Here is a 24,278-nt window from a genome sequence, read left to right as displayed (position 1 = left end):
ATTAATATGTAGTTAATTGTGATTCATTAGTGTGCCTAACATTAATTTCTCCTTTAGTATTGCTTTAATTTTACATGAACTTATAGTACAATGAATGCCTAGGAATATTTTTGTTTCACATGTGATGCATTACTTTTCAAAACACAGAAGCGAGCAGTGGGAACAATCTCTCAGCCTTTCTAGCAGCACCTGCTACTAATGAAATGGATGGTAGACAAATTTCTTTAAGGTGAAACAGAACAACTTTCACAATCTTGGAAGTACCACAGAGCTACAGAGGAAACCAAGAGACTTAGATACTATAACGAAAACATGTACAACAAATTGTCGGCTATATAACAAAGTATAACAAGAATAACAAATACATACTTAAAACAAATATTGGATTGAACACAGGTATTTCTGAGTCAAACGTGACTTAGTTGTAGCAAGGTTTAACTGAACAGGTTTTTCAGAAAGCAAGCTTTCCAGTTGAATAATTCCGTCCCGGGGATCAAATCTGGCACCGATTCCTTTCCGGGTAAGTCACTGCCATCATTTCAGCTAATGCTTTGCAGAGCAGGGCTGAATTAATCGACACGAAGTACAGTAATACTGAATTCAACAAAACTGTGCAGACGTAATGAGCTGTGAAGCTTTCTTTCTAAGAAACAAACTCATAATGGTTTCTTTTGCACCACTCTGTTACTCCCGCGTACTTGATTATTTCGGTCTTTCACGAGTCTTAATCTACTACCCTGCAGATTTTTTGGAGGAAATATTTCCCATGCCTTACAATGTTTTGCACAAGGTCAAAAGGAAACAGTGACGTGACTTACCGCACTGTCTGCCTTGTCCATCGGAAGTGTGGCCCTGAGAGCAAGGAGCGTAAAAGAAGCACTGTGACAAATGTGACACCACCAAAATGCTTTTCTGTGCAAATGCTGCATGAATAATTTCACTTAGCACACCAGGTAATAGTGATGCACAGGGGAAAATGTGAGTGCAGTGTCTGCACACATTACAGACAAATCATGCATTTTAAGTACTCAGACTTTCAACAAGTCGTTGAGTGCCGCTCAATAGGGCTATATAGTTACTGTATTTTATCGCATATAACCCTCACAAAATATATGGAACTTTCGGAGCTACAGTCAAGCTGTGGTTTTTATATAGGAATTTCGGTGTGCAAGTTGGCTTTGCGGCACTGCTTCATGGTGATGCAAGGAAGGCAGCTTCAAAGCAGTATGCAGGAATCTTTCTTCTTGAATTATTTTCATTTTCCTACAGTTTGTCATTAGAGGTGAGGGTTTTATGCAGGAGTGGCTTACACGCAACAAAATACAGTATCCCCATATTCACAGATTTGCTTAAACTCATAACACTCCACTTAGCAATCCCTTAGTAGAAGGGTGCTTTCATCGAAGCAGACATTTTTGAGCAACACTTTTCAGAGATGTCTGTGCTGTAATTTTAAAAATCATGCATATTGGGTGTCCAATTAGAATCTCCAACAGAAGTGATTGATTGAAGGGGTGTATCTCAAGCAATTACTCATCGCAGGAAAGACGGAAAGGGTGTTATCGTGATAAATTGGTCCAGAGGCAATGCTGCCTTTCAGTCAGAGGAAGAAAAAGGGATGTTGGAGTCAAAGCACATCTTTGGATATTGATGACAGCCCTGCCCCAAAAATGATAGTCTGCGATTTCACAGACTGGTTGCAGATGAAGCAGGTACCCAGTTTCTGGCACGAAATTAAGATCATGAAAAAGGGACAGAGAAGCGAGAGACTGGAACTACCATTGTGTGTCTGTCTCTCCTGCGTCCCCTTTCAAAAACCTGAATTTTGTGCAAGAAACAAGCACAGTCATGAGCAATATAAAGAGAACACAGAAATTACCTTGAAGGGGCTACAATGGCTAAATGCATTTGCAAAACACAAGATTGTTCATAACTGTTCAAACGGAAAGGTGCATTTTTAGAAATTAATGTGCAAGATTCGTATCTGCACATCAAGAGTAATCGTTGCTTAAACACGAATTAGGCATTGCCTTTTATATTGCTCAAGGCTACAGATACAGCACAAACCTGAATGCCAACTTAACCAAGAAGAAGTTCTTTGAGCAAGTACCCACAGTTTCCAGAGTTAGAAATACTAAAAGAGGGATGCACTGAACTTGAAAAAGCTGCAAGTGTTCAATTATTACGTTCACAAGGAGTGTTAATGAGGAAAGAAGTCATGAAGCAGTCAATGCAGTGCACTAAACAGGCAGAAAAGAGAACTCGTTAGAAGAAAACGAGGCATGTAGTGTTGCGCAGGAGTGCCCTTTTACGAATGGGTTAACATTCACTAGAGTTCCAAGCGTGAAATGTATGCGCCTCAAGACAAGCCAAGCCAAGCCAAGTCACAATTCGCCAGTGGTAAGAGTTATAGCAGCAGAGCAGCAGCAACAGCGAGAGCGGTGTAATCGCAAAGAGGTAGAGTGAGTGTTCTATTCAGAATACAAGTCTCTGTGGTAGGTGAAAGCATGGCCATCAAATGCAAAGTGGCACAAAGCATTGGCAAAGCGTTGACACAGCAGTGTAAGGCACAAAGAGAGTTGCCAAAAGAGCAGTGGGACAGGCGTAACACAGCACACACTTTGCAAAAACATAGATGGTGTTCAAGAGTGAAAGTAGAGCCAGCAGCAGAAGCAAACACCTACAAATTAAAAGGCATGGAAAACAAAGCAAAGAGCTATTGAGAAGCGCTCAGACAAATGCAGGCACGTATACACAAAAGGCACTAAAGCATTACGGCAGGTACGTCATAACGTAGGCGCAACACACACACTTTTACGCACATTTGCTCCATCCAAACCATGCTGTGTTGGATAAAGCCGAGCTAAATAGCCTGGCAATAAGACTGTGAGTTGAGGTTTTACTGCCTTCAATGCTTTCTTTTACTCCTATAAGAGTGCACTTGAGGTCAACAAAAGGGCTATACTCTAAGAACAGTTGCACCCTTTGGAGTGCTACTGTTCCACAACACCTCAAAGACACCCCAAAGGTACCTTTCTGTCCTGCAACGATAGCTACCATACAGCTTGCTCATGTTTCCTTTCTTGAAAACTTGGTGCTTGCTACTTTCCTACCAGCGACGTTATGTTGTGGTAAAAGCGAACACCATTCTAGACCTTGAAGTACCGGGCAAGCTAGACGTTAATGCGAGGAAACACACGCAAGATGGATGGCATTATTGTTGTGACAAAAATACGCCCCAAAGAGCCCAAATATTTTTGAGTGCATTATGGACTTCACTTACACTTGTTTAACACTGCTCTAGATCTTCAATGATAGTTTTTACTTTACAACAATTTTAAATTGATATAGCTATACCATAAAAAGGCATTGCTGTTGCCACTGCAGATGACTAAATCTCTATTATTTTCATTTCAATAACGAAATATGAAAGGCTGGGAAGCTGCTGCAATGTCACTGACAAACAAAGCTAGCTAAAAAGCAGTTTTCGCAGATCACTGCATTTTATCTCTTTGTACGGTGTAAGCGAAGATGACACTCACATCGTGAACTGCCAGCTTTGCAAAACATCATACTATCCCATTACATAATATCTCGGTAAAAAAGCCATTTACAATCCACAGGTGATTTTTGTTTTGCTTTAACATACACACCTTTTATGTTTGCCACAAGTTGGCTTGAGCAGACACAGTGTACAATGTGCAGAAATTAGATTCACACCTTTTTCCCCCAAAAAAGCCAAGCCTCAGCCTAAACAGTCCATCTTGCACACAAAAATGTTAAGAGATGTTGAGTCCAAGAACTATCTAGAACAAACTTTCTTGAATGTTATCTCCACAATGCAGGCAAGACAGCCACTCATTCTGCATTGGGACACATGCCATATTGTGCAGTAATCAGCCAATCGAGTGCAAATAAGAAAGTGAACAATTCAGTCAATGGAACATTCGTTAAACTGTAACACCTGTGACCTGTAACTCCACCTTATAAGTGCTTGAAACAAACGTAACATAGTGAGCAGAACAATGGCTTAAAGACATGGCAGTGCAATTCTTGCAGAATTCATTCACTTTTGTGCCCGTCTTAGTGAAGCTCATCTCTATACATACAACCTACCAAAGTGCACATTTCGTACCATATTTTCTCGCATGCAACCCGCACAAAATATACAGAAACCTCGGAGCTAAAGTCAGGGAGCGCGCTATTCGTGCGAGTTGGCCTCATTATGCTGCTTAACGGCATCAAGTGAGGCGGCTTCACAGCAATATGCGGGGATCATTTTATTGCTGCATTTTTTCCATGGTTTGTAGTTGAGGGTACGTGTTGTATGCAAGGGAGGGTTACATGCGAGAAAATACGGTATGTATTAAGTGATGAGTTCAATAACTCATCACCCAATACACTCTCTCACCCAAAAAAAAATACAACCAACTAACACACCATCACTGGTAGGTTAGTGTGGTGGTTATTCACACGCCTACATGCAGCAAGCTTACAGAGAAACCAAGAACTATTTCATGCCACCAAGTTCCGATCAGACATAACATGCAAGAAAGCCATAATAGCTAGGTATGTTGAAGTTGGGAAAGTGAACAATCGGGAAGTGCTTGTGTCTGAATTGTGCACAGTGCTTGTTTTTTTGAGACTTCTTTAGACCTATACAGAAATGTCATAATGCCCGCATTTACACAAGTACTTATTTTCCATTAGGTCACATCTTCAAATTACATGACAAGTTGGAGAGTATATTAAACAAAATTTGCTTCTCAAAAGTAACAAAAAACCACTGTGATGTGTTTCAAGAAAAGCTAACTCCAAACCTTTTTGTACCTTTACAAAAAGACACCAAAATGAGATCGTGGGACGAATTCATTGTTTACATTATCACTCCGTACTTGTTTCATGGTGTAGCTGATCTGTGGTGTCAAAATGACTGGCCATTAAAATGTTGACACAATGCAAAGAGTTCCATAAAAGGAAGTGCCAAGTGCGTCCAATTGTTCCAGCTATGCGGTATGTTCATTAATGCCGAGATTTCGCACACAGGCAGCATTTCAGAGTGGATTTAATTTACTAGCACATTTGCAGGCATTTACTTTTGTGTTTCTATCACAACTCTGAAGTTGGCATTGGTGGAGGTAATCGTGTGTTTTAGTTTAGTACTCATTCTAAAAAGACAGGGCGTGCAAACAAGGACACAAGAAAGAAGTCAGGACACCACAAACGCTGGCGTTTGTGGTGTCCTGACTTCTTTTTTTGTGTCCTTGTTTGCACGCCCTGTCATTTTAGAATGAATACTTACCAACTAGCTCAGCTCTCTGTTATTCTTAGTTTAGTACTGTGCACGTAACATTCGTAATAGCGATGCATATCTAATAGTGCCACGTTCTGCATAAAGTGCTTGCGCAGAACTTTTGCTCATGCGCACTATGTGAAAACGCAACGTTCTTATGTATGCAATGCTGTTACAGACACTACATACACAGTACAAAAACTCGCTGATGTCAAGTTGTTGCCACAGAAAGATGGCACCACCTCACATAGCACACATTATGAATTTGCAGGCAAGTGATGCCTGTTAATGTAGAATGAAACTAAATATACAGTAAAAACCTACCTCTTCATAAAATTTTGGCACAAACGAGTCAGCAATTTACGTGGAAGCCATTTATAGCTGGCACTCCTGTTTACAGAACACTAGCATCCATTAATGACGGACAATAAGGTTAGTACAGAGCCTTGCGGGTGCAGAAACCTAGTTTGGAGCTCTATATATTATTATTACAATTGTTATTACTCCATGTTACAGGCACACTGCATTCTCATATCGGCAGCGCAAGCTCTGAAGCGCATACAAACAAGTAGTGCGCACAGAAACAAAACAAGTGAGCACAGTACTGACTCTAAACAAATGCGCCAAAAAGAGCTGCAGAGGCTGCACAGCAGTATGCAGCTCATTGCGATAGGCAGCGCAGCGTGACATTCAAGGCAAAAAAAAACAACGCTAATGCGGGCAAAACGGCAATCATGGCTTCGCTCGAGAACTCCTGTTTAAATGAAAGCCACACTTCTCAGCTGTCACATTGACATTGATTTCACAGACAGCAGGTTGAGCTGCTAACATTATTAAAACCACTTTTAAACAAAGTGTGAGAGAACTGCTGTCATTACCAACACCGATTTTCAGGCTTTCGGGATGAAGGTCTTGGTCAATGATCTCTAGTCATCCTTGTTCTGCAAGCCCATTTGAAGCGTTAATATTTTCTAATCTTACCACATCGTCTAATTCTACATTCTCTAGGTACAGCGTCTTTCTCCCTTGGGTTCCCTGTTTGTTACCTTAAGTCTTTGTGCCGTTGGCAACCTCGATACATCTATGGCAAAATCTCCGAAGGCTTGTTAAGCAAGTTCGTTCAATATTTTCCTTTTTTTTTGTGTGTGTGTGTGTGTGCAAAGATGACGCTGCAGTAGCGCAGCAACATTTTCCACCACAATACAAGGCAAACTTGGTACGAGGCATGCAGGAAAGCCAACTTTCTCCCATACTTCAATAATATTGCTTTCTATGTTGTACATTAAAAAGCATTGTTTTTAATGCATTCCTTACGTTTATTTATTCTGCAGATTCGACAGAGCACTTTTAAAAAACCCATTGCATAATGTTTCTTAAAAAATAATTTGGGAAGTTAACAGTCTTACACATGACACGACTTGACCACGTAAGCTTTTCAGCGATGTGAAGCAAAAAAAAAGAAAGAACTTTACACAAGCTTTTTCTAAGATGTCTGAATCAGTAGAGTTGCACTCACGTTTAGATTAAGAGTTCAGCTTTGCTGTCACAGCTAATATTTTTAAAAATCTACACAAAGTACTACTCCACAAAAGCTACATGTATCACCCCATTTACCCGTGTCTTGCTGCTTTTCTCCAATTCAAGCGTGTGCCATTAGCTTACCTATGCTTTCACAACTGCAGACAGCATGGTGTTAATAACAATGTATAGGGACACTAAAATTCCAATGTGTTATTTCTAGCACGACGAAGCTTTCAGCATCAGACATAGAATACACGCAGATAGCATGTGCTTGAAATGGTGCAATCACCACATCTTGGCCTTAATATGCACTATGAACCACAATTAATAGATGACCAAATGACTCCAGTAAAAGCTGCCCAACAAGGCCAATTCTTTTTTGCTTGTATCTCCATTCAAAGGGCTTTTGTATGCTCGCATAAACACCTTGCTTCCATCTTAAAGGAGCCCTGCAACATTTTTCGAAGGAAGCACTGAATGACGTCACTATCCGAGTTTATAACCTGACGAATAGATTACTGAGAACAATTTTTGAATCCATCATATGTGAGCAGAGTTAGAGAGATTAGTAGGACGCTTTGAATGCTTTTTCTCTTTGTCCCAAAGAGCAGACTAAAAGCTGCATGTGGGGGGACAAAGGGACAAGAAGCTTTGCTAGCGCGCATGATGAAATTAAGCACTTTTTCTTTGTTTCTTTGAATGTGTCGGCTCACATTCGGTGTGATCAAGTGTGCTAGTGTCACTACTGTGCAATTATAGCATACTACAGAGCACGGCGCCACCACTTGGCAGCACCCCGTGGTGAGCGTGGCTATGCAGCACAAGAATGATCAAATTTGCCAATGGCCCTGTCCTTCTCTCCGTTGAAGTAGCAGGGCCCGCTTATGACTTAATGTGCCGAGAGAAAAGCGAGCGATCTCTAGCTGTCTTTGAAAATGTAATTCTAAATTCCTCACCACGTAGAGCGCTGCAATATTCGGCTCACATGTTCACAGCAGCCTCGACAACTGATCCGCAGCTTTCGCTGACCATGTTTAAGAAGTGTTGCAGGGCCCCTTGAATACTTCTTACCTGCCCTACGGCGCATGTATCCTCGTCACCACGCTGATGATATCCATGCATACAACCAGAAATAAAAATCCATGCACGATACTGTGCGAAGCACGACTACGGAATGCAGCCTCAAAGTTTCATGCAGCAAACCTGTGGCAGCTCGCGCTGTTATAAAGAGGTGTGGTAGGGCATGCAGTGAGAAAGATGTTACATCCCCGTCCATGATATATTCTAAACCTGGGACTGATAACAGTTATGCTCGTGATGCCACATATGACCTGCAGCCGGTAGAGAGAACTGATAAAGGCTTGCAAATATGTCGTTAAATGTATGACATATCAAAGCACCTGCTTGCGCTAGCTTCCTGCAGTCAGCCAAAGGGGGCAAGTGACAACTGAGAAGATAGGCTAGTCATTTACAAAAAAACGAAAATGCAAAACGCGACAAAAAACAACCGCCGAGCAATGGGTTAGTGCTGTTAGTGACAGTGAAGGTAACAAAACCACCGACCGAGTCGGATCTCGCTTTTGCGGGAGAGAAAACAGCGGCGTGCAACGACTGCTTACTGTTGTGAGTACTTGAGGTCCCGGTCAGACAACCTCTCAGTGTGACCCCTGCACGAAAGGTCGGCGCGCTTTTGAGCATCCTGCTCGCACAAGGGCAGCAGCAGACTGAAACGTCCAACACGCTATCAATGCAACGAAACAATGTAAAAACAAACGGGCACATCCACTACAACAACACGAGAAAGAGATGGAAGTAGTCACACAACAATATTCCACACTAAACATTTTTCACATCCACTGTAAACTGTGACAATAGCTGTAATGAAAATGAACGCAGAAACTCCATCACACAGTAAGTGAATGATAACAGATGACACATCATGCAAACTGCAAGATTGCAAGGCATTTGATGACAACCTTCCCAGGGAGAATTGGTTGTGTGTGCCCCCTACTTTTCTACAGAGGACATGGACTTCATGGAGCCTTAAACCACAGACAGATGCATCAGTCTGCGATGCACTCAAAATGTGAGGCAGTACAAGTACTACCCGAACACACAGATCTTGAGATGCGTTCGTTAGAGGAAAAATTTCGCCACCTACACTTTCATAAAGTAATTCTTGGAACATGGTCACAGCGAGCACTTCTCGCATGTCTTGTGGTAGTGTCAAGTAAGCGTGTTGCAGTTACAATACACAGTGGGGAAAAATGCGCTACTAACCATGTGAGTTTAACATGCTGGATTACGGCGACTTTCATCTATGAATATACTTTCATTCGAAAACATCCCCATATTTTTAATCTCAAAAGCGTCGTCTGTGCCATTTATTCTGACCAAAAGCATCTGGGAGCATTCTTGGCTCATGAAATCGAGAAGAAATGGCTAGATGAGAAAATAAACTAAACTTTCCAGGAATGCCCTTTCTTAATATAGCACACATTTCCCTTTAAGAAAATTGCGTATTAAGCTCTTAGTTCTACAAAAACTGCGATTCTAGAAACATTTCACGTATGATCTGAGGGTTGTTTGAATGTTACGGCACACATCACAATACAACATCCACTGCACAGAACACAGCAGCCTCCCAATGCAGACAGACAGCTGTAACGTGAGATGGATAATGACAAGACGTTTCTAGACACAAGCGTACATAGATAGACACAAGCGTACATAGATAGATACAAACGTACATAGATAGATACAAACGTACGTAGGTGTCCATCCTAGTGCAAAACCTCATTGCTTTGCAGCAGGAATGTACAAAGATAACAAGCTTTGTACATCTGTTCACAAAGCAGACCAGGTAGAATATGGCTATGAAAAAAAAAACAAGCTCTACATTTCCTATAAACTGTCCCAGTGATGTCTCACAGATGAACACCACTGCTTGCGACATTCAAGAATGAGCTCCTGCTTCTCTGCTGAAATGACAGCAAGGCAAAGCTCTTCTGGCAAAGTGGCAACCTTATGGATGCAAATTTTGCAATATAAGCTGATAGCAAAAAATGCTGGTTGGCAAATGGTTAAGCTTGGAGATGGAATGTCACAGTGTCCAGGAATACGGGTGCAGTAAAAGGCAATGGATCTTGACTGTGCTGTATGCTCAAAGAACATGAAATTTCCACGGATGTCCACACAGTGCTATAGCAAGTGCACAATCAAGCATAAATTAAACAATTAGTCTTATTATGCATTTTCGAGCATGAACAGTGCTCCTTAACCTCGCAATACTGTTCACAGTATAGCATGAACCCTGCTGTCAGTAGCACCCATAAAAAGCGGCACAGCACTCACTGTTGAGTATGCCAATAGTATAACTTGCTATGTCTATAGAAAAAAAAAAACATTTGAACAAGATCATGGTCTCCACTCAATAAATTCTGCATTGGGTTCTTTTATTCATGGAACATTTGCTATGGAACATTTGCTGCAATCACATATGACTAGCTGCTCTAAATATGGATTGAATAAGCAATAATTTACTGCAAATATGCTTGTGGTTTCCAGGCAATGGTCCCCAGTAATCACATCCACAGGTAGTTTCTCAGTCGCTTGCTTCAAATGTGCCCCATAAGTTCAGCCATACTACACAGACTCCAAAGAGCACCCACAGTCAAGCCATGTGGCATTAAGCATCTCCCCAGTGACACTGAGACTGCCAGAAAGCCACTCATCGCGACGATCATCACAGAGATGCCAAAAGCTGAGCCTGCTCTGAGCAACAATGAAGCATATCATTTGCAGCCACCTACCTTTTTCCAGTGTTGTAAACACATATTCGGAACACAGCCAGTCTCGCACACTCATAAGCCAAAGTGTTCACACGTTTCCTGCTCCACTGACGACTCACGAGTCGCACATTAAATACCAAGCCAAGACATAGTCGAGAACACCATGCTTTAAGCAACGTGCTCGCAAGACTTCATATGCATAACGTCCTTCTCCCTCGCTCTCGGAGCTGCACACATTTTCACGTTAGGACTCTGACACATATCATTTAGGAATTCCGCTGCTTTCAGCCTTCCTATATTTGCAATAATCTTTCTAGTAGACTGCGGAATGCACGTTTGTGGAAAGACATTAAAAATGCACAAAATAACTAAAATTCAAAGAAAAAAAACAAACACCTGGCTATCAACAAATACATACAGCATGAACACAAAAGACAAACTGCTGCGCAGCTGTGCTGCAAAGGCAGGCAGATCTGAGTGCAGCTGCAGTTCATGCCTGGAAGGAGGAGACGACGACGATGCCAACAACAGATGGCACAGACAATTGTGGAAAAAAACACAACAATAGCTGGGACGCACACAGCTGTTTTTTTAAGCTCATGAAAATGGTGAACACACTGACTACAGTGCAATGATATGTTCCGCTGCAATGCATGCTGCGCAGGGACATGCCTCAAATGATATACTGCTTTCTAAATTCAAATAATCTTTCGTCACGCCTTCCATGCTGGGTGTAAATTGCATACTGGAGATATTCTAATGAAATAATAAGCTGCCTTAAGTGAGCTGCGCTAAAAGACTGGTTTCTTTCCTTTTTGTTGGGTGGGGAAGACAAGTACAGGGTTGCCGCTGATGGCTACTTTGCGCTAAAGCGCCTACTTTACGACCCTGTCTGGCGACGAAAATTTCAGGCTGGCTCCATCATTAGTTTCTGGCTACTTGGAACTTCTATTTTTGTGCATTTACTAGCCACAATTCTCATTATTTGAAAAGCAAGTACAATGTTTCCATTCTGTGGTGTCAGCCAATGCATTTCCTGTTTCATAGAATTTTCCTGATGTATAGAATGCTCCATGTTGGCTTTACATGTTGCCCTTGTGAGGGTTTTCAATCCCCCATTACGACATCTTTACACAACGCCTTCACAGAAAGTGCTCGGAAACATTTGTTTCGTATTACCTGCCGTGACAGCTTATAGCCAGTGAGGTTTCACGAGAACTAAAACCTCCTCACTTATAGCAGGTAACGTGGGACGCTACTAAGGAGGGTTGCTGCTGGTGGCTACTTTCCGCCAAATTGGCTACTGTACGACTGCGTCTGGTGATGAAACTTTCAGACTGGTTCTATGGCTATTGACTGGCCACTTTTGAACTTTTATTTTGGTGCATTTAGGAGACAATTTTCTTTTTATTTGCTCATAAAATAACAGGCAATTCTAAAGACTACCCATCATTTCCAAGCCTTTCTGTCATATCAGCTGATGCACGTGCATGTCCTCCCCCCACCAGCAGGATGGCGCGCATTGACACACCCCAACGCAACGTGCGGCGCGTCTGCAAAGACAGAGTTGCGTAGTTGCGTGCATGTTGGCAAACGTGTGGCTAGCGTGCTACTCATGCTGCCCACCACCTATGCTGACACTGCACGCTAGTTTCTAATGCTAACGCAGGGCACATATTTTCATGTCAATTTGACAAAGACAGAGATCCGCAAAACAACAAAAACTGGACTCTTCATCTTCAACCAGATTTCACTATTTGAAGCTGGACTGGTGGTATAACGGCAACTATGCTTATCAGTTCTGGTCTGTGGCTTCAAGAAAAAAGCTGCTTCAATGTTTAATGTTCCTACTGACCTCTTGGCTGGACTGTTCCAAAATTGCTCCTTCTCTCGCAAGAACTCTATCTATTCTACATAAACTGTATAAAGATGCACTGAAGTTATTATAACTTACTCATTTCTTTGGAACTCACCCATGGCTTGACGACCAAGCAAGAGGTAAAAGCTCTGCTCTTATTCTTATGCTTATTCAAAATGATAGTTATTGTTCAACAATAAAAACTCTATATTCGTAAAACCACTTTTGTTCTATTTGGCTGCAAGATTGAAGAAAAAAATTAAATGGCAAGGCTACTTCTGCCTACTTTTAGCTTGAGTTTTGGCTACTTTTCAAATATACCCAACGGCAGCCCCGGACAAGAAATTTTAGCCTCATTTTTGCTTGCATATCGGTAAGTTGTCTCGACAACAACGAAGGAGAAGCGGATAACGTTACGTGCTCTAGCATAAGATTTTAATTTCACGCTAGCGCTCACGCACTAAAATAACCACTACTAGAGCTTTCTAGCAATTTATTGTTTTAATTAAGTCACTCCTGAAATTTTAAGTTTCAAAACCACGATATGATCATGAGGTATGCTGTAGCAGGGAGACTGCAGATTTGCTTTGACCACCTCGGGTTCTTTAGCGTGCACCTAAATCTACATACGTGGGTGCGTTTACAGTCAGCCCACATCCAAATGCCACTGCCGTGGCCGGGAATAGAACCCATGCATAACAATGCAACACCATAGCTGCAAAGCTGCCCCAGCTGGTCACTAATACAGCTACTGAGGGCTTTAGCATTTTCCTGCACATATTACATTTTATGGAATACAGGTTACCAAAAACATGAATGGTAGTAACACTGGTGGTCACAACATATTAAGAAAGTGTTTGGTGGTCGCAGCATATTAAGACATTGTCTGGTGGTCACAACAGATTAAGACATTGTCTATTCCTATTGTTTTAAAGAGCTCTATGTATTGTGCGTGTGTTTTTGACGAAGGAAAAGAGAAGCAGTGCATGTCGATGACAATGTCACTGCTGACACTTTTACAAACACTGTGCGAATGAGCAAATATGTGGCTGTAGCTGCAATAATAATATCACCGTGTTTTTTATGGTTCGTGGCACTGTCGCAACATAGCCACTTACGCATACATTTTTCTGTGACCTGGTACTCCATGAATGCTAGAATGCGTGCTAACAAACTAATACCCTTGAGTAGCAAGTAAAATATTTCCTAGACAATAGAACAAGCACGAAACTTAGACACAAACTTGTCACCATAATGAAAACAGTACAGCACTGTCATACACAGGCTCTATCAACACACACAGTACAGGTAAACAACAAAGATCTACGACCTATGTTGCCAGTATAATTTTCAACGTGCCTCTAAAGCAGCCTACAGGCTACTGCTGTACACAGTTTCCTCAAAAGCTCCAAACAGGGAAACAGTTAATCCCAACAAGTAAGCACACAAAAGTATGGCAAAGCGCGGGCAGTAAAACAGTTTCCACATGACAGAGACACCACATCACAACTAAACATATCTCACGTTACAGATGGAGTGCAAAGGAACACGAATTCAGCCACAAACAACACAAAATACAAACTGAAAACCACCCGTCTGTAGCACAAAGGCTCAAGGAAATTCAAGGGAATTTCTCAAAAGGAAGCTTCTTGAGTGACGAAAAATTTGTCCTGGTCTGGGGATCGAACACGAGACCAATGCCGTTCTGGGGGCGGTCGTTCTGCGAATTGAGCCCACCAGTATGCTAGCAATCGGCAGCATGAGGACATGTTAATCGGCAACTTGAAGCACATGAACACAGAATGCTGCAAAAACGTCAATTGGCCCAGGCTACAGCCCAAGTAGATGTGTGCATGGCCATACAAACACTGCTTGCATTCTATGCAACAGACAAAACACAGCACACAGCTAGAAATGCACGTCAAAGAACACGCAACACACAGATATCATGCCTTCAAGAGTAGCCACTGTAACACGTCAGAAAAATAAAATGCAAGATTGGGATCAACCTGAAACTGGAATAAATCTTTTAGGAGTACGCCAGTGTTTCCTATCATGAGCCTCCAAGACAGTTGTAAATATGTAGATGTCTTTTGGAACACATTTGCGCGTTCAAATATAACATTCAGTTTTAAATAAAGACAAAAGAAAATGAACCATGAAAGTTCAAAGTGAACGTAATCTTTGGAACACATGTTTGCTAGCTGTCACCCCTCCTTACGCTCCCATAAGAAGCTTAAGCTATGTATCCTGTGTTTGTGCATCAAGGTAGGTGAAAAGGCTAATGAAAGGCTAAAAAAAATATATATATATATATATTTTTTTTTTTTGCTATTAAAATATTGGGGATGCACCAAGCAGGACTGTCCAATCTTAATAGAGACACCATTCGATGTTATGGCGAGAATTCCTTCTTGTACTTTCAAGTGCTAGCGATACAAGAGTTGGCAGAATATTTTACATCTTGTGCTCACTTTTTAACTCACATCCTTGTTCCTTGTTTTGAATTCATTGTAGATAAATGTGCACTTTTGCCTTCAGGTTGACAGGATAGACGAATTAACAACAGAAATACTCTACTATGATGGAGTCCGTGCTCACTAAAATTCTCCGAGGACCACAACTTCTGAACAGAAAGAACGATTTTAGCTTGTGCACAAAAGAAACAGCTAAAAGTGACTGGATTACGAACGATACTCAAATGCCCAAAAGTGGTACCAGTACTGCATGTTGTAAAGCTAATTCCCGAGGACCACAACTTCTGAACAGAAAGAACAATTTTAGCTTGTGCACAAAAGAAACAGCTAAAAGTGACTGGATTACGAACGATACTCAAATGACCAAAAGTGGTACCAGTACTGCATGCTGTAAAGCTAATTCCCGAGGACCACAACTTCTGAACAGAAAGAACAATTTTAGCTTGTGCACAAAAGAAACAGCTAAAAGTGACTGGATTACGAATGATACTCAAATGACCAAAAGTGGTACCAGTACTGCATGCTGTAAAGCTAACTCCCGAGGACCACAACTTCTGAACAGAAAGAACAATTTTAGCTTGTGCACAAAAGAAACAGCTAAAAGTGACTGGATTACGAACGATACTCAAATGACCAAAAGTGGTACCAGTACTGCATGCTGTAAAGCTAATTCCCGAGGACCACAACTTCTGAACAGAAAGAAAGATTTTAGCTCGTGCACAAAAGAAACAGCTAAACGTGACTGGATTACGAACGATACTCAAATGACCAAAACAGGTACCAGTACTGCATGCTGTAAAGCTAATTCTCGAGGACCACAACTTCTGAATAGAAAGAACGATTTTAGCTCGTGCACAAAAGAAACAGCTAAACGTGACTGGATTACGAACGATACTCAAATGACCAAAAGTGGTACCAGTACTGCATGTTGTAAAGCTAATTCCCGAGGACCACAACTTCTGAACAGAAAGAACTATTTTAGCTTGTGCACAAAAGAAACAGCTAAAAGTGACTGGATTACGAACGATACTCACATGACCAAAAGTGGTACCAGTACTGCATTCTGTAAAGCTAATTCCAGAAAAAAATATTTCACCGAAATCGCAACTTCTGCGTCAAAAGACCCAAAATAAAGGAATATTTTCAACCATTCTGTCAAAACTGAAAGCTCACATGCTGTTAAAAAAAATCTAATGTTTGTCAACTGAATCAGCACGTACAAGAGACCAGGACAGCTAGTTAACTTTTTTAACACTGAGCACAGCCACAGCATTTGTAATTTCTCTCGGCAAGGAAGTGTAGGCGCAAAACAAATGCTGAGATACTGAGTACTGATGCCTTACGTTTCAGATTTAATGAGTACATGTACCTAATGTATCTTTTTAAATTTTTTTGCAAGTGCCAAAAGTGCCTCAGTAACACTAAAGATAATTTATATTAATACAGTGCACTAATTTAAAATAGGATATCGACAGGAAAAATTTGCATTTCAATTTTTTTTTTTTGCCTTAATACGTAGTAGGTAATGTGCCCTCCCCATAAACACAGCAGTCGCTTTAATTTCACGAACCTATGGCGTACAATCAAATCGCATTTCCGTGCAAACAATTCAGAATGCATGTGAGGTTCTGCACCACCTCGTATACCGTGGAAACCAGATGTGATGGTCACGCATTACCATGAGCCAGTTACATGCCTATAGGCATCTCTGTGCACGTGTCAATTTCAACAGAGTCAAGTTCTGTCACGTAGGGAGGTCTTGGACTTCAAGCTCAAGGTCACGCTGTATTTGACACAAACACTCAAAATCAGTCACATCCAAACACATTGTAACTAATTATTTGCTACAGTTTGAGCTCCGTGCCATGCCATTAATTAGGAACCATGAGCTATTCATTAAAACTATGACGAAAAGACTTTTAAGCTTGTCAGCATTTTGTTCCCTGAAAAAGAAGAGGCTCTTAATTCAAGACATAAAAAGAGTGGGAACAGGTAGCAAGGGTTGGGATGAGGTTCTGGTATTGTTGGCTTATAATTTTACCTTGCTTGCCCAGTGTAGATATGAGAGTTCTACTCCGTCCTTTTTTCCCACATTTGTGTGCAGTGTTATACGCCGTAAAGAACCACTGTGCATATTTCGCAGCTTATAGAATTTCAAGTACACACAAAACACAGAGTGCAAAAACACAGAACACACACACTAAACACATACTTTGAGGTTTCACAGTCAGCTGGTGCTACAAAGTCGTGGATGAGCAGTGAAGCATGGGGACACAGCAACAGAAAGCTGGTGTGAGAGCAAAGATTGCCAATACGCGAACTGCGCAGTCATGACCAAGAGATGACACAGAAGTGTTGTGCGAAGTGCAAGGTACACAAACGGTAGTACTAGTAGTAGTAATTGCAGCAGTAGCAGTAGTAGTAATGATAGTAACAGTAGTAGTAGTAGTAGTAGTAGTAGTAGTAGTAGTAGTAGTAGTAGCAGTAGTAGAACCCAAAACATGTTGTAGGTGTGTTAAATATGATAAAGTGGAATTAGACAATTGAAAATAGACAGAAAGTCGTAAACTCAGTCAAAAGCCATAAGATAGAGTGAAAAAGTTGTTGCACGATGAAAAAGAAAAGGGAATAGCATGCAACGACATTTTATTTGCAAAAAAAAAAAATGCCATTCGAGGATTCAAAAAAAAAAAAAAAAAAACTTTGAGGACGCTTGAGCTTCACCTTCGAGAGTAGAACACGATAGCATAATCGGGCTTCGTGCGCATCGCCTCCTTAATTGCTAGCTTATCTTTGGTTCTCGGTGCATGCCTCAACCGTGCCATAAGAAAATGAACGACTGTGCGTGTAACATTGGCCGTTTCAAACTATCCTAGAATGTCTACTGCAAGTACAGCTGTTAAGTGCCCACTACGCTATAATTCTTCCTTCTGCGAATCAGCGAAGAAGGGCCCACTACACGTCTGTAAGGCAACACGCGAACCTACGCAGCTGCTCACTTTGTTGATGCTTTTGCAGCTAATGATGATTAAATATGTCTGAGCACTTTCTAATGGGTGGGCCTTTCAAACACCCACTTGTTGCACGATTCACATGTTTTGATGCCTGGCATGATTCTACGCTTCTGCCACGCAATATTACATGCGTTAAGGAGACTCCTTCCTCTACACGACATTCATATAGTGTTTTTTTCTAAAGCAGTTTCAAGCAATAGCGTACCTCTGTGGTAGAACACCTGCTTGCCACGCAGAGGGCCTGGGTTCGATTCTCACTCGGACCAAAGATATTTATTATTTATTTTATTTGCATCTTTCTCGATTTTTAGGTCACGGACAAGATGATGATTTTTTGCTCACAACCAACGACGCCGACACCGAAATTTCTGTGAAACGAGCTCTTTAACGCTTTCGCGTTAAAAAAGATAACTGTGAACAAAGACGACAACATAACTTGAGAGACATCTGAAAGACACTGCTACGAAAACTGAACACACTAAAATGTGCCAAAGCTCAAAGCTTGTGAAAATAAGAGCGTGAGAAGTACAGAAAATATCCGTGCAAAGATGGAAAGACAAGTAAACTAACAATACGTGTCAATCACACACGGCAAAACGAAACAGCAGAAGTTCTTGGCAAGAATTCGAGAATGAAGTATTCTTCATGACCCAATGTGATACGATAGCGATATCAAGCAGGCACAAAGGGAGCACAAAGCGAAGAAAATGAAAGAACAAATAGGCCTGACTGAAAGCTAGTGCAAAAGTCTACAAACTGGAAGATGATGTAACAAACAAAAAGCCCCAATGCGAGGGAAATGCAAAGTGCGATAGAAGGAACACAGCAAGGAGGAAAATGCACAGTACTAAACTGCAGGCAAATTCAAACGCTTTTATTGAATACAAAATGCAGATCCTTGACCAGATCCCTTTAAATGTCAAATATGCCACAACAGAAATTGATAGATCCAAACGTACTGCACTTAGATTAGGCTCTACTAAGTCTGAACGAACAGTTTGCACCAGTTTTCAAATGAAAGGCGTAATGAGCGCGTGACGTGGTGGTTAAGAATGAACGTGGTGACATGCACTCAGCAGGAGGTAACGGCAATAATATTCCCCAAGTCTAGTAGGATCAATACAAGAGAGAGCGAGGAACGGCCCCATATGGGCTAGCTGAAGTTTTGACCTCTCATGAATTTCTAGCACTTGAAAAAAAAAAAAAAAAAAATAGGGACAAAAAGGAAAGAAACAAAGAAAAAAAGACGAAAGGCCACGTAGAATGCTGTTCTCATGGACAGACAACATGGCTGCAATATTTCTTTTTTTCACCTGCAAAGGTACAAGGCAGCAGTTAAGAGTGAGCATTCCAACTGGCCCCGCTACTATTGTAAGTGCACGCATAGCTCACGATCTATCCTGATATAAAAAAAATTCAGGGAAAGTTGGGGCAAGCTAGGCTTGGCATGCTGCTTTTCCCTCTTTCTTTCTATCACATTGCACAATGCCCCCTCTTGTTTCCTTCCTCCACATCGAGAATTTGACCTTCATCCACGTGCTTAGCAATGCAACACTTCAGGTGCTACAGGCAACAGTGACGGGCATGCGTTCATATCCAGGCAACACAGAAATGTGGCTATGTCAAATGACAAGTCACCTCAATGAAAGCTGAAATTGCCATATCAGGAACGGCTGATCGCCATCAGGCCCACGATCGAGAGAGAATTACTGGAAAACGGCGCATACAAATACCCACGTCACCGGCGCAGCTTCGAGGGCCACATTTCTGTACGCTCGCGGGCACTGGATTTTTTTTTTGCAGTCACACCTACAACGCCAATTAGTGACGCGATACAAACTTCGCTTCAAAAACTACCCCTCTTAAACTCTCCTTAGTCAAACCTTGCTTGTCTGAAAATTCCACCGATTAAAGTTGTACGAAATGGATGTCACGACAAGGTTTCTCCTGTATGACCCATGAATTTCGACAGCTGAGCTGAGTAAATATTCAGGACATCTACAGTGATCTCTGAATGGTAACAAGAACACATTAGCACACACTGCAACACCAAAGACAACAAGCTTGCCTGGGATGTGTGCAGACGATAACGTTTAAAATCCATCTTAAGGATATACTGTTGGTTGTTATCAATCTTGTACCACATCTCTACCCAACTGTACGAAGGAAAGCCGCATATCGGACAGCACACGACAGCACTTGTTACCACACAGAAGCAAGGAGCATGGAACACAGGAGGTAGAACATGCAGAACATGTGGGGAACACATGGGGAACAGAGAGAACATGGGGAACGTGTGCATCTTGTCAGCTACGAGAGCCTAGGTGCAAGGTTGACCAGCTAATGTCCATACGAACACCTCAGAACACTTTAATACATACAATAAAAACAAATACATGCAGGACAATGCAATAAAACAAAACACAAATGCCAAGGAGTGTGGAGAGAATAACACAAAAGTTACAGAACAAGTTAATTGGCAGCAATTCGAATGAACTATTTTTGTGCAATGAAATAGAGCAGTGTGAATGCTTTTTGAACGCTAGTCATAGCCAAACGAAATGTTGAATAAAAGAGTCTATGCTCTGGAAGTGATTCTGTCAAACCGTATCTGCGACACACTATTTTTAACTGGATAACATATGAACGGCAATTACATGGTACATGGCCATAAAGCCATAAAGTACAGGTCGGTCCACTGTTAAAGGGAACACTCGAATGAGCCCCCTTCATTTTGCTGGCCCCCTCATTCCAAGTGGATGTGGAAACGTTGTTCGTTCAAGGTACTGGTCCGTCAAAGGGAGTCGGAACTGTCAACCACCAGTAGTCTTATGTAAATCTAAGCCACTGTACTGTTGCAAGAGAGCGATATCCTGACATGCCCTGAACGCAATTGTTCCCTTTAACAGTGGACCGACCTGTACATGGCCATCACTGTAAATGGGAAATGTTCATGAATGAATGCTTTGGTGATATGAGAGTTTATTATCACCAAGGCAAGCACTATGAGCATTAGTATCTCTAGAGATGGTACCTCTGTCAGCTTATCTGTACATACATCTGATCCCATAACGGCTGAAATAATTACCCCAGCGCAATTCCATTTTCTGCATCTTGCTACTCATACAAGATACACGACGTTGTCTTCCCGCTTTGTATGAGTGAAACAGAACGTTCTGCTACAACGACGTCTAGGAATTACGACCACCTAAATCCCTCTTACCCCGTCGCAAGATCTCACAGAAGCGATGTAGTCCATTCTGAGAATTCTTTAGCGATGTGTTGCACAAAGCAACACTCATTTCCTATAATACAAACATAATCAGTAAAAACCCACACACAAACAAGGGGTGAACAAGTTTTACGCGAAAACATTCCAACAAAGGAGCGGGACAGGCTACAGGCTACAAACACACACAAACAAAACATGAAAAGAGGCAAGCTTGGCAACATGAATATTAAAAACACAAGGAAAAACAGGAATGAATGCAAACACAGGAGAGGTAGAAGAATGTGAGGCCAAAAGCCTACAGGGGACTGACACTAAGGAAAGACAGAGACACATCATCATGAGATGAACACTGGCCTCTGCGAAGAACGAAAACCGAATGGCAGCAGGCATCATCTACTGTACATGTTGAACAATGCCATGAGTTACGCCATATGCAGCATCCACGTGCACTTAACCGCGCAGGTATTTAGGCGAATCAGATGCACAAACAAAATATTAAAGAGACATTAAAGAGAAAATTGATCTCACTTGTATTAGTAAATTGTACCTCCTTATTATCAAAAGCACCACTCTTACTGCGAGAAGATGCTTGGTAATCCGGATAACGCGCAAAGAGAAAATACAGGCAGTGATGCTGCCATTAAAGTTCTCGCACCAAGCTGCCATGACATCATAATTTCGGCAGAGTCTTCAAAGTCCCACATAACTCTTCATTGGCGAAAATGAATTACACTGCATTTCGAGGGAGTGGGATACTCAAGGTGGCAACTATCAGATAATATTACTGAGTCAATGTGTCCAAATTGAAAAAAATTGTCGAAATTTAAGACGTTGCACAGACACTTCAAGCACTGAAGTTGCGGTGTGAAATTCAGAAATGAAACTTCAGCCTTTGATTTCTCTTCTAATTATGAACCTATGATTGAAATGAAAGCAGAGTTCTCGGCAAATTTGACAGCATAAACTGATTTACTGTTTCCCTTTAGCATCCCCTTAATGTAACACAGACACAAATGATGAGCAAATGCAATTGTGTACAAGATGGAAACGTGCACTCACATGCCATTACAGTAGGGAAACTAGAGGAAGCCAAACGATGCAACAAGATGCCAAAGAGAGTAAAAACGGTTGCAACACAGGAACAAGGAGGGGTGTAAAAAAAGGGAAGTCAATGAGACAAGGCGCAGAAAGACACCCTTCAAAGCACTCTGAAGAGTGTCAAAAAGGGTGCAGAAGAAGTGCAACACCAACAGGCTGTCACTTAACGGAGCGCACACAAAGACAGGATGGAGGCAGGTGTGTGCGAGGAAATCGACGTTAACAAAACGGCCCGACAAGCAATTAAGCAAACGAGAAAGTAAGTGTGACAGTGAGACGGCCGAAAGTAAACAAACGAGAAACAAAGGGAAGGCGTCGGCAAAGAGTGAAGATGTCACGGAGGAAAGGAATAAGACGGCGGACGGCTTAGCACGAGTAGTGTGGCAGTGAGATGTAAGTGACCAAGGGGTACCTGTGCCGCAGCTCCTCGTCCACAATGTCCAGCAGGCTCCTGAGGGCAGCACAAAATTTCGCCTCAGTGTCGTCATCCGCGTCGTACGCAGCCGCGATCGGCCCAGCACTGTCACCATCCACAATCCCCAGCGCAACCGCCACCATCATCATTGACGCCAGCGACCGAGCAAGCGCAGAAGCCGAGCAGACGACAGGAGGAGAGAAAAACAAAGAGGGGGGAGGGGAGAAAAAAGAGAGAAAGTAAAGAGCAGATAGGGCAAGAAAATAGGCTTAACAAAACAAAGCAGAAGAAGCACACAAGCCACTCGTGCCAACTGACCGCACCTCCACGCCTACGCTACCACTAGGGAGCTGACCGCACTTGACTGTTATGAAATCGTTGAGTGACGCAAAGCGCATAACAGGAAGAAACGTTGTGGATAGGATAGGTGCTTCTTGTTCTGTGTTGTGCGTCGCTCAACGACTTCATAATGATGCACCCACTGGCCCAGCAGTCAACGCACTTGACCAATGAAGGCCTTGACTCGAGCAATCACTGCTCTAAGAACAGCACTGTTATTGAGACATTGACAAACACTGTGTCACACAAGTGCCCTGCGTTTCCACATTTCAATAAGTGTAGAACACTTAGAACAATAAAGTCCGTTACAGTAGCCCCCTAATACATCTCGACTTTGGCAGTCTTGATGCTATGGCCCGGTACAAGTATTTATTAGTGAGCTGCCTGCTTTCAGGTGTAAATTAAATGATGTCTCTGGTTCAAAGAATATCCCACGTCCATAGCTGGCGCCATGAGTGATACTGGTTAAAGTTCCCAAGGCTAATCTTGTACGCACCCACAAACTCCCAACACTTTGCTAGTACTTGATTACTTCTTAATAAGTTTATATTGTCACTGTGTGCACAACGCCAAAAAAATGGTTTCGCTTCCACCTGTGGCAAGTTGTCACTTTATCCCTTATAATTTCCTTTGCTTTATTGTGTCTTAACGGTCAGTGATAATAGAAGAATCAAGCAGCTCAGTCTTGCGAATCATTCTCACTCGTAACAACATATGCAACTAGCTCAAGCGTACTGCCACTATCAAGTGAAATTATCGCGTAGTGTCAATGTTTGCTGCGCAGACAAGTCTAGCTTGCCGACTTACTTCTTTAAATGCCCAGGTTCTCAAACTGTTTTCCATGAAAAAATATTTACATGCAGCTCGCTACAACCAACAGTACGAAGAAAAGTTACAAAAGTGATCCTGTGTTTTTGTCCATCAAAATCACTGGCTTTCATTGTTATGTTCTTAGCGCTGCAACTCACCCATAAAGACTTAATTCGCATAAAACTCATTTCCTTACATTCTTCTGAAATTTTGAAAGTATTTGTGCAAATTATACGCACAGCGATATGGTGCATTTCTGGCGTAGCATAGAAACACAACGCCTCGTATGAAATGTTTATCTTGGCTCTGACAACTTTCAAATGATTGGAATGATTTAAAACATGTCGCTGGGTCAGTGAAATTTAAAATCAGTGCACCAACAGCGTGTGAGTCCTTTTGCAATGCAAATTTCCGGAGCCCTCCACTACGG

At 41.8% G+C, this 24,278-nt stretch overlaps 1 protein-coding gene across 10 annotated transcripts in view; it reads right to left on the bottom strand.

Moving 5' to 3' along the window:
• LOC119375560 (mitogen-activated protein kinase kinase kinase kinase 5) overlaps positions 1-24,278 on the bottom strand; it is a 166,212-nt gene that overhangs the window by 44,003 nt on the left and 97,931 nt on the right. For 2 of the 10 annotated variants that reach the window (XM_037645759.2, XM_037645767.2), the window contains exons 12-14: positions 22,697-22,804; positions 8,434-8,481; positions 819-852 (exon numbers count right to left, since the gene is read on the bottom strand). In XM_037645759.2, the coding sequence (XP_037501687.1) occupies positions 819-852; positions 8,434-8,481; positions 22,697-22,804 (190 nt within the window). Of the gene's footprint in view, positions 1-818; positions 853-8,433; positions 8,539-22,696; positions 22,805-24,278 lie in introns of all 10 variants that reach the window. The other 8 variants (XM_049410962.1, XM_049410963.1, XM_049410966.1 and 5 more) reach the window with 8 other exon arrangements.

Source organism: Rhipicephalus sanguineus, chromosome 11, assembly GCF_013339695.2.
Source record: "Rhipicephalus sanguineus isolate Rsan-2018 chromosome 11, BIME_Rsan_1.4, whole genome shotgun sequence".
NCBI classification, from domain to species: domain Eukaryota; kingdom Metazoa; phylum Arthropoda; class Arachnida; order Ixodida; family Ixodidae; genus Rhipicephalus; species Rhipicephalus sanguineus.
Note: the sequence above shows the minus strand (reverse complement) of the source record. Positions and strands in the feature narration are given on the sequence as shown.